The 14072-nt window shown below is 39.2% G+C and overlaps 1 protein-coding gene across 1 annotated transcript in view; it reads left to right on the top strand.

Moving 5' to 3' along the window:
• The first annotated feature begins 4739 nt into the window (after nt 1-4739).
• The window catches only part of wdr11 (WD repeat domain 11), a 52234-nt gene continuing 42901 nt past the window's right edge, over nt 4740-14072 (top strand). The window contains exons 1-6 of the mRNA XM_053333053.1: nt 4740-4908; nt 5954-6065; nt 7263-7416; nt 7662-7835; nt 8176-8377; nt 12753-12918. Of these exons, the coding sequence (XP_053189028.1) occupies nt 4823-4908; nt 5954-6065; nt 7263-7416; nt 7662-7835; nt 8176-8377; nt 12753-12918 (894 nt within the window). The 5' untranslated portion in view covers nt 4740-4822. The remainder of the gene's footprint in view (nt 4909-5953; nt 6066-7262; nt 7417-7661; nt 7836-8175; nt 8378-12752; nt 12919-14072) is intronic.

Here is a 14072-nt window from a genome sequence, read left to right as displayed (position 1 = left end):
AATATGCCCCTCTGTGAAGCAGTGAATGGACTATATCACCACCTTTAGGTGAGAGGTCTTATGTCAGCCATAGCATATTCTACATTTTGAGTCTGCATTGCAGTTTTGTGCTCAGAAATGCAAATCTTCAACAACAAACCAAACAAACTCTATGATCTGCCTTTAAAGTAACAATTATTTAACTAAAACTAAAGCATGGGAATCCCCAAAATTGGCACAAGCTTTTATAATTGTCATGAGTGACTATTTGTATTTTATTCCCTTTGTAAGGCACATCAGAGAGGGAAAGAGTTTGTGTGAATAAATACACAACATACACAGTATATCAATACAACATTTCAGCTTGCACATAGGCACATCAGAAACAAAGATGGATATTGAGAATGGATAAACAGACTGATAGCAGTAATAATGGGGATATTTCACATGGCTGATAGCCAGAAGTCAAGCGCACTCAAAGCACTCTAAACTCTAATTAGGTTTTTACGTGACCCAAAGTGTGATTATCCCTGGTCTCCATTTTCATTATAGAACCTTCATTACACTTTGCAGCCCAGGTCCCCTGGCCAATACAATCACGGAAACTTTAAGGCTGTAGGAAGAAAAACAAGAGAGAGAAATAATAGACTGATTTATTACCTTTCACTCTATCAAATAATGCCTGTCCTGTGAGGACAGCCTGACTAAACGCTCCCTCTTCAGTGCAAAGCAAGACAGACCTGAGGTAAACAAGTAACTGCTGAAGACAGTTGCACATCTAACAGTTGAACACCCAGATATTTTTCGTGGGACACCAAACCAGATTTAAAAGGAATAGATTATTGGACATTTAAGGAGATGACCAGAAGAGACTGTCCTCCTTAGAAAAAACAAAACAACAGCCTTAATTGTTTCAGCAAATGCTCCTAAACAACTTGTCATTTTTACTCTTTGGTTCTTGTACAGATTGAATAAACATGTTAATCTATAACCTTTCGTGGGGGCTGGTGCTGTAGGCAGATTTTGGATAGAGCCAAGATATATGTTTTCTCCTGCTTACAATCCTTATGTTAAATTTAGCTGGCTTTATATTTGTATACACAAAGATCATAATGGGTAAAAAAGATAAATATAGTAACTATTCATTTAAGTCATTATTTTATCCCCATCCCACAACCTCTCCATAGTCCTAATACCAATTGTTATTTTTGTTCCTAAACCTAACCAAATGCTGCTTATGGAGGTGTCAGATATGAAAATGCTTTCATTTTTGCAACTGTGATTTATAATGTTTTGAAGGTGCTTACAACTGATGTCGAATTTGATAGAAGTGTCAGATCAGAAAATATGCTCTGGTGGATGATTACAGACAAGGGATGGGATGGGATGCTCATGATGCTCAGTCTTGCCTTGATGGCAGTTTTTTTTTTAACCTCCTACTGATCAAAAAACATGTAAAACGTGGAAATATGCAACATGAAAATAAAAGTATGTTTGATTTCAAATTGCGATAGAGTACTCACCACATCAGAATAGATAGTTAAATTAATGTAATCAACTGGAAATCAGACTCAGAGTCTGAATGACTGAGTGAAAACACAGCTGCAAACTTGTACCCAAGTGAACAAGAGACTGCACTGATCAAGGCAGATGGATGTGATGTATAATGATCTGCCACAAAATCAGCACATCGGCAATTTCAAGAGATAGTTTGACAGTAGAACATAGTAAATATTAAAAAGTGCCAAAAAATATGTTCCAACCAGTATACATGTTTTTAGATCTTCAGCTGAACTGGACAACCCAGATCCATCATTTTTATAGAGACACTGAGACACTCTGAGAAATATATTTGGCAGTGGTCTAATGCATTCAGATGAGGCGATCAATATGCATTTTATTTCTGGGCATCCACTGGCTACTGTTCCTCCTCACTTTTCAAAGAAAGAACATACACTGCTGGTTTTCTACATTTTTACCATCGTAAATGTGCCATTGCCATGGGGGAAACTGCTCAACTGAGATATATTAGATGGTGTTTCCTCTACAGTTACAAACAATCTAAGTTCTAAAATACACAAACCTCATACGAAGTAGACTTCTTCAACCTTGATGGTAACCTTGGTGTTAGAAGCCTACTTTGTGTGTCAATCAAAGTGTCAATTGTATTGAAATGATTCTACTTCATTTCATACTAAAGTCAAAATGCAAGCTGTGGCTTCAGTCAGGAGCATACTAGATGAGACCTGTCTGCAGCAACCACAAGGTCACTTTTTATACTTTCAGAAATTCTTGAAAGAAAGTGCAGAAAGAAAGTTGCTTAGATGATATCACAGTACTGACTAACCTGCCAAATTGATAGTGCAAACCTCAGTCATTTTGGTATAGATACCAGCTGTACATCTCACTTAAATGTAAACATATGTACTTCAAGGAAGGGTTAGAAGTACGATAATGATTCAATCTCAGTTCAGCAGGGTTCCTAAAGGCGTCAACCCTGAACTAATTATGATGAATGTGATATGTTCTTGGTGTGTGCATTGAATATATACAAAACAACCATGGGATGATTTTGACAGACAACCAAACATCCAGGATGTGAAGTGAGATGCAATCTTGTGTCAACCAGCTGACAATTAACATGCAAATCAGATAACAGCCGGAGGGCCAAGTCCAATAACCATCTGTCAAAGAACTCTATGAAACATGCTCATTTATTCTCACATTGGAAGTGAAAATTTGTTGTTTTATTTCACTATTCCTGGAATTGTTTTTTAGATTTATTGCACAATATGATGAGTTTGATGTTGTGATTGTATGACATGATGCAGTGTTTCAATACATTATGCGAGTGTGAATGTCATTTTCTCCTGAAGAAAACTGGAGGCTATAAAATCTTGATTACCTAAAATACACCATTAACACTGCAGTGAATAAACTGTTAACCTGGACGTGTTCTGATGATGAAAGCATTTGACATCCATGTCATATGTCAGTGTATCTGTGTATCAATAAATGAGAGAAATGTGCTACATCGTCACAAAAAAAAAGATATACGTATCTTTCTCTAAGGCCAACCCTAGCTTTCATGAGAATCAATCAAATGCTGTCATCTACCAGTTAATGAAAAATCGTAACCTTGTTACTGAACTGTAAAAGATAGAATTGTATATCTTTGTCCCAATTCATATTTTTTTGGACTTTCAGGTCTTCATTTTAATGTGGTTTGACTTTAATATTTTATTTGTGTTGCAAGCATGCGTTGCTGCAATTTGCCTTCTCCAGAGAAAGAGAAACTCTGAGTCACACTCAGCCATTACCTTGGAATGAAAGGTTCAGTGTAGATGTTTTTCTGAAATGTTTCACATTGAAATTTAGCTTTTTATAATGTTGAAAATGTTGAATTGAGTTATTCCTCTTATCCCTGAACTGCGGCAGAAGAGCAGAATTCAAGGAAAAATGAGACTGCCACAGAAAGCTTGTATATACATGAGATACGCTGTGTTGGTACTGTAGGTTTTGAATTCAGAGGGACCAGAGTATGGTATAGTAATACACACATCTTTCTCCCACAAATCATCCAGGATAGGTGTTGTCCCTCTGGGGTTGTATTTACAGTCATATAATCCATATTCTTATCCAGGGTATTCCTTTGTGCAACGGCATGATGGTTAAGTACCACCAATAAAAAAGAGAAAGATTTTGATACACTGAACTGCCAGCAGTTATATGAAGTAGTTTATATTCAGGTTGCACAGCTGTGGTGGCCAAAAGCCATTCACTACCCTCCCTTGTGTGTTGCCTCCAAACCCATCAGACCGGAATCTGACTTCACCACCTTCCTGTGGGACCCTGATCTGAGCAGCATGCTCACCCTGAGCAGCATGGGGTTTCTCCAGAATTTTAGAGATCTTGTGCCCAATATTGCATGTGATCATCATCATCAGATGGCAATCACAGGGGGCAAATTACAATTGAGGTTTAGAGGCCAGAACAGTTGTCTATAGCTGAATGTTATTGACATTTAATGAATGAACCCCCACAGAAAAAAAAGATTTCTGTTTCAACTAAAATGCAACTTAGAGTAAAAAGTTTGATTACATAGTCTGATAAAAACGCCATGTGTCTATAGACTAGCACTCTTGCTTGTCTATGTTTATTACATATTTTTACCCCATGAAGACCATGTATGTATGGGGAAGTAAAAACCATAACAGATACCAATGAATAGATATGTACAGTCTTAACCCAAATTATGTTTTATATTATTTTGTGCTTAATATTCTAGAATAAAAAGTGTAGTTTATATATATATATAAAAAAGGCAAATCTTGATCAATTTCATTCATAAAACAAAGAAAATAAAAACACAATTTTATACTGGTATTGAATGTTGTGGCACAACTTTATATAAAATAAACTGAGAAGTAATTGCTTTCAAACAGATATTATAAAGGTGATATAAAATGTCTGCGTGGCACCAGCCCAAAATCACAATTGTTTCAAAAAGTTTCAAACGTATAAAACCATATAATGATGGGAAAATATTATTGTTTGTTTCAGAAGTTAATTTATCACTTTTTAAAACAGTATTTCAAAACATTTCGATTTGTGAGAGAATGTATTGATTTCATCAGCAGCTTTGCTTCCGCATCGAGAAAAGTGAGCAATCAGATGTGGAACCTTTGTCGGGCTGAGATTTGTTCCTGCACGACGTTCTATTTGAAAAACACCGTTTTACTTCCTGTTACGATTCATAACATAGCCGAACCGCGGAAGCTATTTCATAGTTGCGGTATTTGCTCAACAAACGTGAATGTAGCATAAATACCGACCAACAATAATGATTCCTTACACGGTCAACATCAAACTCGCGGCTCGGACGTTGACTGGCACTCTCAATTTGCAGAATAAAACCGCTGTAGATTGGTGAGTACTGCAGCTCTGCCGTTAGCATCATTTTGATAGCTGGTTGATTTTGAGCGACTGACAAACGATGTTCCTCAACTGTTATTTGCATTGAATGCCTTTCGTTATATTTGTGCCCATCTAATGCTGATTAGAAAGATGCTAGTTTTCATTTATGGCGGCAATGAAGATTGTTCTCCATCAAAACACAGGAGCACACATCCTGTGTCATGTGATGTGAGATTTTGCTGGGCCTGATAGATTTCTGAAGCCTTTTCTGCACAGAAATGTATGAGAGACTGTGACTGCAGTGTGACTTCATTAAGCCACATCGCCTGATCTTTGTTGAAACTGATTTATATCTACCTGCAATGTTCAAGCTAACAGAAATATTACCATTTACACAGAGATTTCACTAAAGTCAAGTTTTATTCTACATGTATAAAGCTGGGAATGGTTCATATGGTAAAACATTTTCCTCCATTCATGCAGCTAGACAGAATGATGATTTTTTTTCTTCAGCTGCAGCTACTTAAAAAAAAACAAAAGTTCCTCTTATTATGTCTTGTCTTGGTTTAGAGTCACACACGTTTCATTTGTGAATTTTGTGAGCCTGCTGCACCATGACTCATTCATTTAATATCCGCTTGCATAAAAATCACCCTCAGCTTTCATCATATTTTCAAACTATGATGTGGGGTTGATTTGAGGTTTTTGTGCATACATGGCTGGATGCGGTCCAGCTGCATATGCATGCTGAAATATGACGAGATGAAAGTTGAAAAGATGGAGAGGAAAGCGGGAATTTGTAATGAAGTTTTCAATGAATATTATATTCATAGGCAGGGAATACAAACCAACACTGCTTCAAATGGCCACTTTCATTCATGTTTTCATCTAAATAAATTATATGAATTCACATGTGGAAATTTGCTCAGGGTGGACTTGTGCATCTTCCACTTACAAACCATCCCATTTCTTCTGCATTCACTTCTCCTCATACTTGCCTCATTATTCTTCATCTGTGAACATCCTCTCCCTCTGACATCCTCCTGCTTTTATATAGGGGCTGGCAGGGGCTGATAGCGCAGGGATGTCACTCCAGCATTCTTATCATCGATCCAAAGACGTCCCAGACCATACAAGTGTTGGAGAAGCACAAAGCCAACGTGGTCAAGGTGAGCCACCTAAGTAGCTCTTCTTCCATTTGTGTAAAAATGTTTATCACTGTAGGCTACAAGAAGAAAAAAGATATAAAAAGAAACATAAAGGCTTCAGACAAAAAACAACTGATAAAGGTTAAAGAAGTTAACTGTAGAGCATGTTACTTTTAGGCGCAGTCTGTTTCACTATCTTTTTGTCTTTTCACAATTATAAAAAGTGTAATTATTCAATGAATATCTCATCATTGACTGCAAAAACATAAATTACCTGTTGTACATTAAGCACCTCTATATAGAAGTGTGTTTTGTAAGCTCTCAGATTCATGCTGCACATAAAAATATTTTCTGTGGTGCATATTTTCAAATGTTTTTGACAAATATTCCTTTTTTCCTGATGAATGTGCTTCCAAGGAGAAAACACACCTGCTGCTGAAAGTACTATTGAATCAACCTGTATTAATGTTGGTATTGTGTGACCTTCAGCTAAGTTGTTTTCATCCCCCTCAGGCAGACAGATTCAGCTCTGCTTTACTGTGTAACCAGTGTTTGCTCATGCATTGATGGAGAGTCTTAGTGTGAGTGTGTGCGTGTGCGGGTGTATATGTTGTGTGTGTGTGTTTTTAGAAGGGTAAATAATGGGCAATAAATTCTGCAGTGATTATTGTCTTGGCTCAATCCGAGGCTATCATTCCTCACTCCAAAGCACGCTTTAATCTTGTAAAGCACCGCAGCCATAGCAGCAGGTCATTTCTCACCACCCAGCCTGACACAAGAAAGCCTGCTGGTTAAAAAAAAACAAAAAAAAAACAGTAGCTACCATAGAGAGCATGCCTTGTTCAGGAACAAACACACAGACACGATCAATTATGTTAACACATAGTCATTTATCTTTTTTAAGACAAGAATGCATTTTAATATTTTGAGGTTCCTACAGGTTCTGTTTCTTATTTCACCAGACTTCTGCATCTTTCTCTTTAGTTTACATTCACAGTATACACACAGTAGCTAAAATCTGTAATGACACTTTACAGTTAATTAAGAAGTCCTGAGATCTCAGCATCAGTAGTGTGACTTGTGAAGTTTCTCATCTTCTATTTTAAGGAGACGCTGTTGTCGTCAGCTTTTTTTGTTTATCTTCTTTAGACAAATGACACAATATCCCCATAGCAACTGCCAGATAATCAGCATCTTTTTGTTTTTGTTTTTCGGTAGGTGAGATGGTCCAGAGAAAACTACTACCACAACGTGAGCTCTCCCTATTGTCTCCGGCTGGCTTCAGGAGACGCCTCTGGGAAGATCATAGTGTGGGATGTGGTCAGCGGCACTGCCCACTGTGAGATCCAGGAGCACTCCAAACCTATCCAGGGTAAAGGATATGTCAGGAACCCCCCCCCCCCCAGCCCCCTTCCCTTTTGCCATGAATCCATTATTTTTTTCCTGCATTACTCTGACAGCTCTGCCAAGAAGGAAATTTAGGCTGTTTCTTTTGTCAGCTATTTGTTTTCATTAAGATGCTCTTACCATCACTCTCTGCCTCTCCTACTGGCATACACTATACCTCCACCCTCGTCATTGTTACATCCTCTCTGTCCTCCTCTCTGTCTCTGTCAGACTTGGAGTGGTTGTGGAACCAGGATGCGTCTCGTGATCTGCTGTTGGCCGTCCACCCTCCCAACTACATCGTGCTGTGGAACGGGGACACGGGCACCAAGCTGTGGAAGAAGAGCTACGCTGAGAACATCCTCTCCTTTTCATTTGACCCCTTCGATCCCTCCAACATGGCATGTAGGTGAACAACGGGGCACACTGTCTCTTTAACAGTTTCCCATTTCCTCGGCCCACAAGCTATATTCAGTAAAATTCAATATGCATATTTCTTTACATGTATCAGGCGACGTGGAGTCTCTCGAGAGATTCGTGGCATTCTATTATGTTAACTGTTGAACCGTTAGTAACGTCTCATTTTCAGTTCTTCACTCATTCGGAAAAAAGAGGCAATGCACAACAAGAACTCTTTCTAAGTGACGGTTACTAATAGAATACCAGCAGTGTCTCCAGCTGTGACAAGAATATTTAACTCCATTGTGTTTTTCTCTTGTTTTCCCCTTTTTTTTTATCCCAACAGTGCTGACGAGCGAAGGGATAGTCTTCATCACAGACTTTTCATACTCCAAACCACCAGGCAGCGCCGGCAAAAAGGTCTACATCGCCAGCCCCCACGCAAGCCCCGCTCACACCAAACCTGCACCCGCTGCTACTCCAGCCCCCACTGGAGCCAAGAAGGCCCTCAACAAGGTTAAAGTGCTCATCACCAATGAAAAACCCACGTAAGAACTACCAAGTTACACCTCCAAGTCACCTCTATAACTCTATTTTTAGAATGTAAGTGCAGAATGTTCTAAAGGGTTAGGCAGTTAAGCAGCATTTGTAAGTATAGTTGTTATAGTTGCTTCTCCACTCCTCTTTCTCCCCCTTCCATCTTTCTCTCTCACCCCAACTGGTCGAGGCAGATGGCCGCCCACCTAGAACCCGCTTCTGCTCGAGGTTTCCTCCCGTTATAGTGAAGAAAATCAGAGTTTTTCCTTGCCTCTGTGGCCAATTGCTTGCTCAGGAGGGAATGTTGGGTCTCTAAAAATAAAGAGTACAGTCTACATCTGCTCTCTGTGAAAAAAAGCCCTGAGATAACTTCTGTGAGGGTTTGGCGTCATATAAGTGAAACTGAATTGAATTGAATACATCAAACATACCCAGTTGATGGGAATCTTTTAACAGCATCACCTCTTTAATAATCAGTTTAAGTAGTAATGCTCTTACATTAAATGCATAGCATTAACTCTCAAGCCAAATAAGTCTTCAAATTAATCAAACAAATGTATCAGTTTATTTTGATCTTAATGTATGTTGGCACCAAATCAGTAGTGTCGAGCTGCCCCTGCAATTTTTTTTGTCCATATTTTAAACCATTTTAAAATTCTATCAAACTAATGTCAGTATATTAGTCCCAAAAATCTCCCAAGTCCCTACTTTCAATAATAAGTGCCACTGTTGGCTACTAAAGAGTCTCATCCCAGCAAATGGCGTTGCTCAGGGGCAACTCAGTGGAGTTTTATTCAAACCGAATTCTACAAGATAATTTTATTAGACAATTTCTTTTAGACTCGGGGCATGTGCAAGCAACAAAGTGAAAGTGTATGCCCTTGGTCTGCAGTGAATCTGCACCTGTCATCATGCATTAATTATGTTTAGTCGTCTGCTGCTGGACAACGTATTCATGCACCGGGTATATCTGCCTTTATTAATCAGAGCGTCCTTCTCATAGATATGACTGCAAACCACCAAGTATAAGAAGCAGTGTAGTATTGGGGGAACATTATTGTAATAACATGCCTTTTTTGGCTGTGTGCTCAACAGGTTGAGTCAGCTATTCTGCGTTAAAGGGTTAGATGCTGACGCTAACTTGGCGCTATCTATTATTCTGTCACTCTTGCTGCTCTTCCTATTTTTTCAGCAAGCGAACCGACATGTTGGAATTGAATTGCAGCATTTGGTTTGTTTGGGAAGAGATAAAACTAAAGGAATTAAAAGATTTTCTAAACCTGATGCTCCGTGTAAGAGAATGAAATGGCTGGCTTAAATATGTGAAATTAATACTGAATTTAATTTCCCCTCTTTTTTTTTCCTATTTGGTGCAACCCATCCTTTGAAGAGTTTGTTCCGTCTAGATGTTGGCTTGATTAATTTGACAAAGACTGGCGTTGAAACTTTTCCTTATCAGTTAAGATCAGGTTTTAAATCAAGTCATTTATCACAGATGATGTTAGAGAAGGAAATATTACTGATGTCTTTTTTAATACTGAGACACACAAGGCTAACCTAATTTTAATGCCATTAAGCAACTAACTTGGGAAATAGTATGAGACGTACTTTAAAAAAAAAAGTTTCGACAGATCAGGACCAAAGCATTGTTTGATGTACTGGCAGCTTCCTGCCTGAGCGCTTGTGACTGTCAAACAGGCTTATTTATAGCAGCAGCACCCTGGCCACTCTGTCCACCCACCCAACCCGCTCTAATAACAAACACTCCATTAATCTTACTTGTCTTTATTCTCTCTCCTGCCTCTTTTGTCGTGTCCAATTCTGTCTCTTTTGTCTTCTCTTGCTATGTGACACCTTCTTCCCTCACCTTTCACGCTGCATCTAATTTCTCTCCAAGACGCTGTATTACTCCAGTCTGCCCGTGTCTCTGTGTTGGTTTTGGGTGTTTTATCATGTTTGGTGTTACAGTAGCTTTCCTCTCTCTCTCTCTCTCTCTCTCTCTGCCTGTGGTTGATAGATGGGTGATTTAAACAAGATTTTGCTCTCCCATACTGTTATCAGAAACTCATTGAATACAGTGCTGTATCATGCACATTAGTGTCTCATCAGGCAGCCATTAATCTGGCTGTTAGCCAACACAGATTAGCTTCCTTTATCAAGATGACAGGAATTGGCTGCACACTGACATGCAAGAATGCCTGCTATTCATACACTAAACATTCAAACACACACACACACACACACACACACACACACACATGAACACATACACACACACACACGCAGACGGAGAAACTTTAAATATATTTTTAATGCTTTAAATTCTCAGGAATTTAGCAGTTTCTCATTGAATATGAATGCCAGTAATGAGGTTCAGTATAAAAGAAAATAAATGTATTGATGTGAGCTTAGGGTTGCTTCTAGACATAAAAAAGCATAAAATTAAAAATAAAATAATAATTACCTCAACAGCAGACATGAGAAACTAAGCGGCCGTGGAAGATAAACTTTTCATATTTCAAAAACATGCCAAAAATCACAAAGAATTAGATCTGAAGTTCAAGAAGGTCATGAATTTTAGAAGCTCGCAACTAAACTGAGCAACAAGTTTAATGCTTTGTGAATAGTTTTCCGTCTCTTTGATGTGTTTTGTTTTTTATTCCCTTCTTTTTTGCTGAGGGTTTGAAGCTTAGTTTCATCTTAGCTTTTTCGTGCCCCTGCTGTGGTGAACCATCTCCAGCTGCTGGTCCTCTGTCAGCCAAGACTAGGGGGCCTAAATTATAAAACCTAATTATGCACACATTTGGTGCTGCTTGTAGATCCAAGCCAAAGTCATGATTTATGCACCTCTGCCTGCCAGTGTAAAGCTGTATTAGTTTATTGTTTATTGTAAAGATGTCAGAGGCTAAAGCTGAGGTGACTACATAATGTATAAACATGGTTTGATTCATGTATATGACAGTATATTACCACTTATGAGTTTTTATGCCAGTCGGTCACAGAATAGAGAGAGATGTGAAGAGAGTGTGATGCTTCATGAATTGGACAGTGGGATATTTTGGGGAGGGGTTGAGCTTATATATATTCTTTTCTGTTTTTCCTCTTTTCTCTCTGAAGATCTGTCACTTCCTTTTTTTTCTTCTTCCTCTTTTTAACATGCAAGACACAGAAGTCTCTTTCACTCTTTCAGTCTGATATTCTACCTTTTGTGGTTCAGACATTTCAGCCCTGTATGTCTGCCTCGCCTGACTTCAGTGAGCTGGTAACAGTCGTGATTTAGCTTAGCAACTCCTTTTTAAAAGCTTCCTCTGCTGAGTCAATTTTTTATCTGTTACACCTTCCCCAGATGATAACGATCTCTATTGTGTTATAAAAAGGTTTTGTCTCTTTTATTATTCGATCTCACCGTGACCTGGAGAGGAATGAGCTACGAGCTATGGAGCCGATCACAGATTCAGTGAAAATCGTCGCTTTGTTCTTCATTTTTCTACTGAAGCGCTAAGCGTGTGTGACTGCTTTGTTGTCATGCAGAGGGATGGGGGCTCGGCGGCTGCCACGAGTAATAGACCATCTAACTAGTTAAAAAACACATGAAATAAGTTGGAGCGAATAACAGACTTAGTTTCACATTTTCAGGACTCGCTTTATGAATAATTTTCGTCTGATGCTGCCAATACCTGCTTAATTCATCAGCCTACCGTCATTAGACCAAATACACTTTAAAGTTCTTCCTCATTTGCCTGAGACTCAGAGACCACAACAGTAATAACTAATTCATACAGCCTGCTGTATGAGAACGCATGAATAAAGATCAAGTGGATCTTTAAAAATGAGAGTTGATATTAAACTTGTGTAAGACCCTCTAACCCGTCAGCACATCGGTGTGAATATTTCCATATTTAATACGCGCACATTGTTACAGTCGTGTCTCATGATATTTTGGGTAATGTATCTAGAGTATAAAGGATGGCAAAACGTCAGGTGATCTAGACCTCAATTTCGAGGTATTACAATTTTCTCTCTGCCTCGTTCGACATGTCGTGTGTACAGTACGTCGAGTTCAGGCAAGTTTAATTAAGTTCAGTGTAATTTGGAGTTACAGCTGGGAGCAGAAGAACAACAGGCATGCAAAATAGAGACAGTGAAAGCAGAAAACGCTGAATCCCGGGAATGTTCAGGAAGAGGCAAGGGCATAATTATCTCTGAAATGTGAATTAATTTTTCAGTAAATACATTATTTGGTTTGAGGCTTTTAGCTCACCCCTTTTTTTTAAAGAGTACATGCCAACAATTTTCAGTCAAGAAAATAATCTGACAGTGAAATTGATTTTCTTTTTTTCCTGTTTTTTCCCCATGGCCTTCTTCTTTCTCTTTGCTGTCCTGTAGCACTGAGGCGGTGACGCTGAACGACTGTCTGCAGCTGTCCTACCTGCCATCCAAGAGGAACCACATGCTGCTGCTTTATCCCAGAGAGATCCTCATCCTGGACCTGGAGCTCAGCCAGACGGTGGGCGTGGTGGCCATCGAGCGCTCCGGAGTGCCCTTCGTCCAGGTGAGAGGCAGTCTGTATATGCATAACAAATTCTGCCTAATTTTAGAAGAGCTTGATGGAGTTAAAGTTTGTGGAAACCATATATGTAAAAGGAGTTAATCTAGTTTTGGTGGGCAAGGCGCCAATTGCATGGACTTCAAGGTCACAATTCTGTCAGGCCTTTTTTTTAATGAATTTAAATGGGATGGAAAGTGCATTTTGGAAATGATGAGCAAACGCAGCTTGTGAAATGTTTGCACTGCTGCTTTACTTGGTCTAGGTAAGATAAGGGAAAGGATGGCTGTGCTGTCTCACTCTAACATGCTTCCTGCTGCACCATCTTTCTCTCCCCTCAAATGAACCCGTGCACAGTTTCTACTTTTATTACACCACTCTGAGAGCTTGAGAACTAAAATCTATCTTTTTTTTAAATGGATGATTCTCCCGAAAAGCCAATTCCCCCTGCCGTGAATGATCAAGTTCTCTACTTCTCTTCCTCCCCCTCCGTGCTCACGTCATTAGGGTCTGATGACTGCACAGCAGGGCCCTGCAGTTCTTAGCTACGGTAGAAAACCTCACCAGCACGCATATCGTCTGACTTCTCGTACCTTTCCGCATTCCCATTCGGCAGCACCAGTGACCTTTTTAGATGCCAATTCCTTTCTTTTGGAGTCTGGATTTCTAATTGGAAATTGATGAATTCTGTGGGGGTATTAGATAGAGGATTTGTCACGGCTGCAGAGCAAGTAATTGAACAGACACTGTCTTTTTGTGTCACTCTGTTAACTACGCTTTCATTCCCAACTTTCTGTGTCAGCCTGTGAAGGAATGACCATTGTGGAGGCTTGTCATTACAATGAGTAGATCTTATGCATTTCATTGCAGTGGTTCTACTCAGTTTGAGTCCATAATTTCCTCCTTTTTAAATGTTTAACCTTGAAGTTCATGCCTGCATGCACAGTTTACTGCTCCTCACTTCATCACAATGGCCACTGACATATTCTGTGTGTGTTCAGTTCAAAATGTTACCATCCGTAAGTCATACCTACTTTAGCTTATCGTTGATCCTGTTTTAAGTAATGTTTTCATGGTTAAACACTCCAAAGTTAGAGAACAAGGCTTTGTCAAAGAGTCAGTCTTAAAGTCACAGAGCAGGAGTAGAGGGGTATTACTCA

Source organism: Scomber japonicus, chromosome 14 (assembly GCF_027409825.1).
Source record: "Scomber japonicus isolate fScoJap1 chromosome 14, fScoJap1.pri, whole genome shotgun sequence".
NCBI classification, from domain to species: Eukaryota; Metazoa; Chordata; class Actinopteri; order Scombriformes; family Scombridae; genus Scomber; species Scomber japonicus.
The sequence above is the reverse complement of the archived record's forward strand: the minus strand, read 5'-3'. Positions and strand labels throughout refer to the sequence as shown.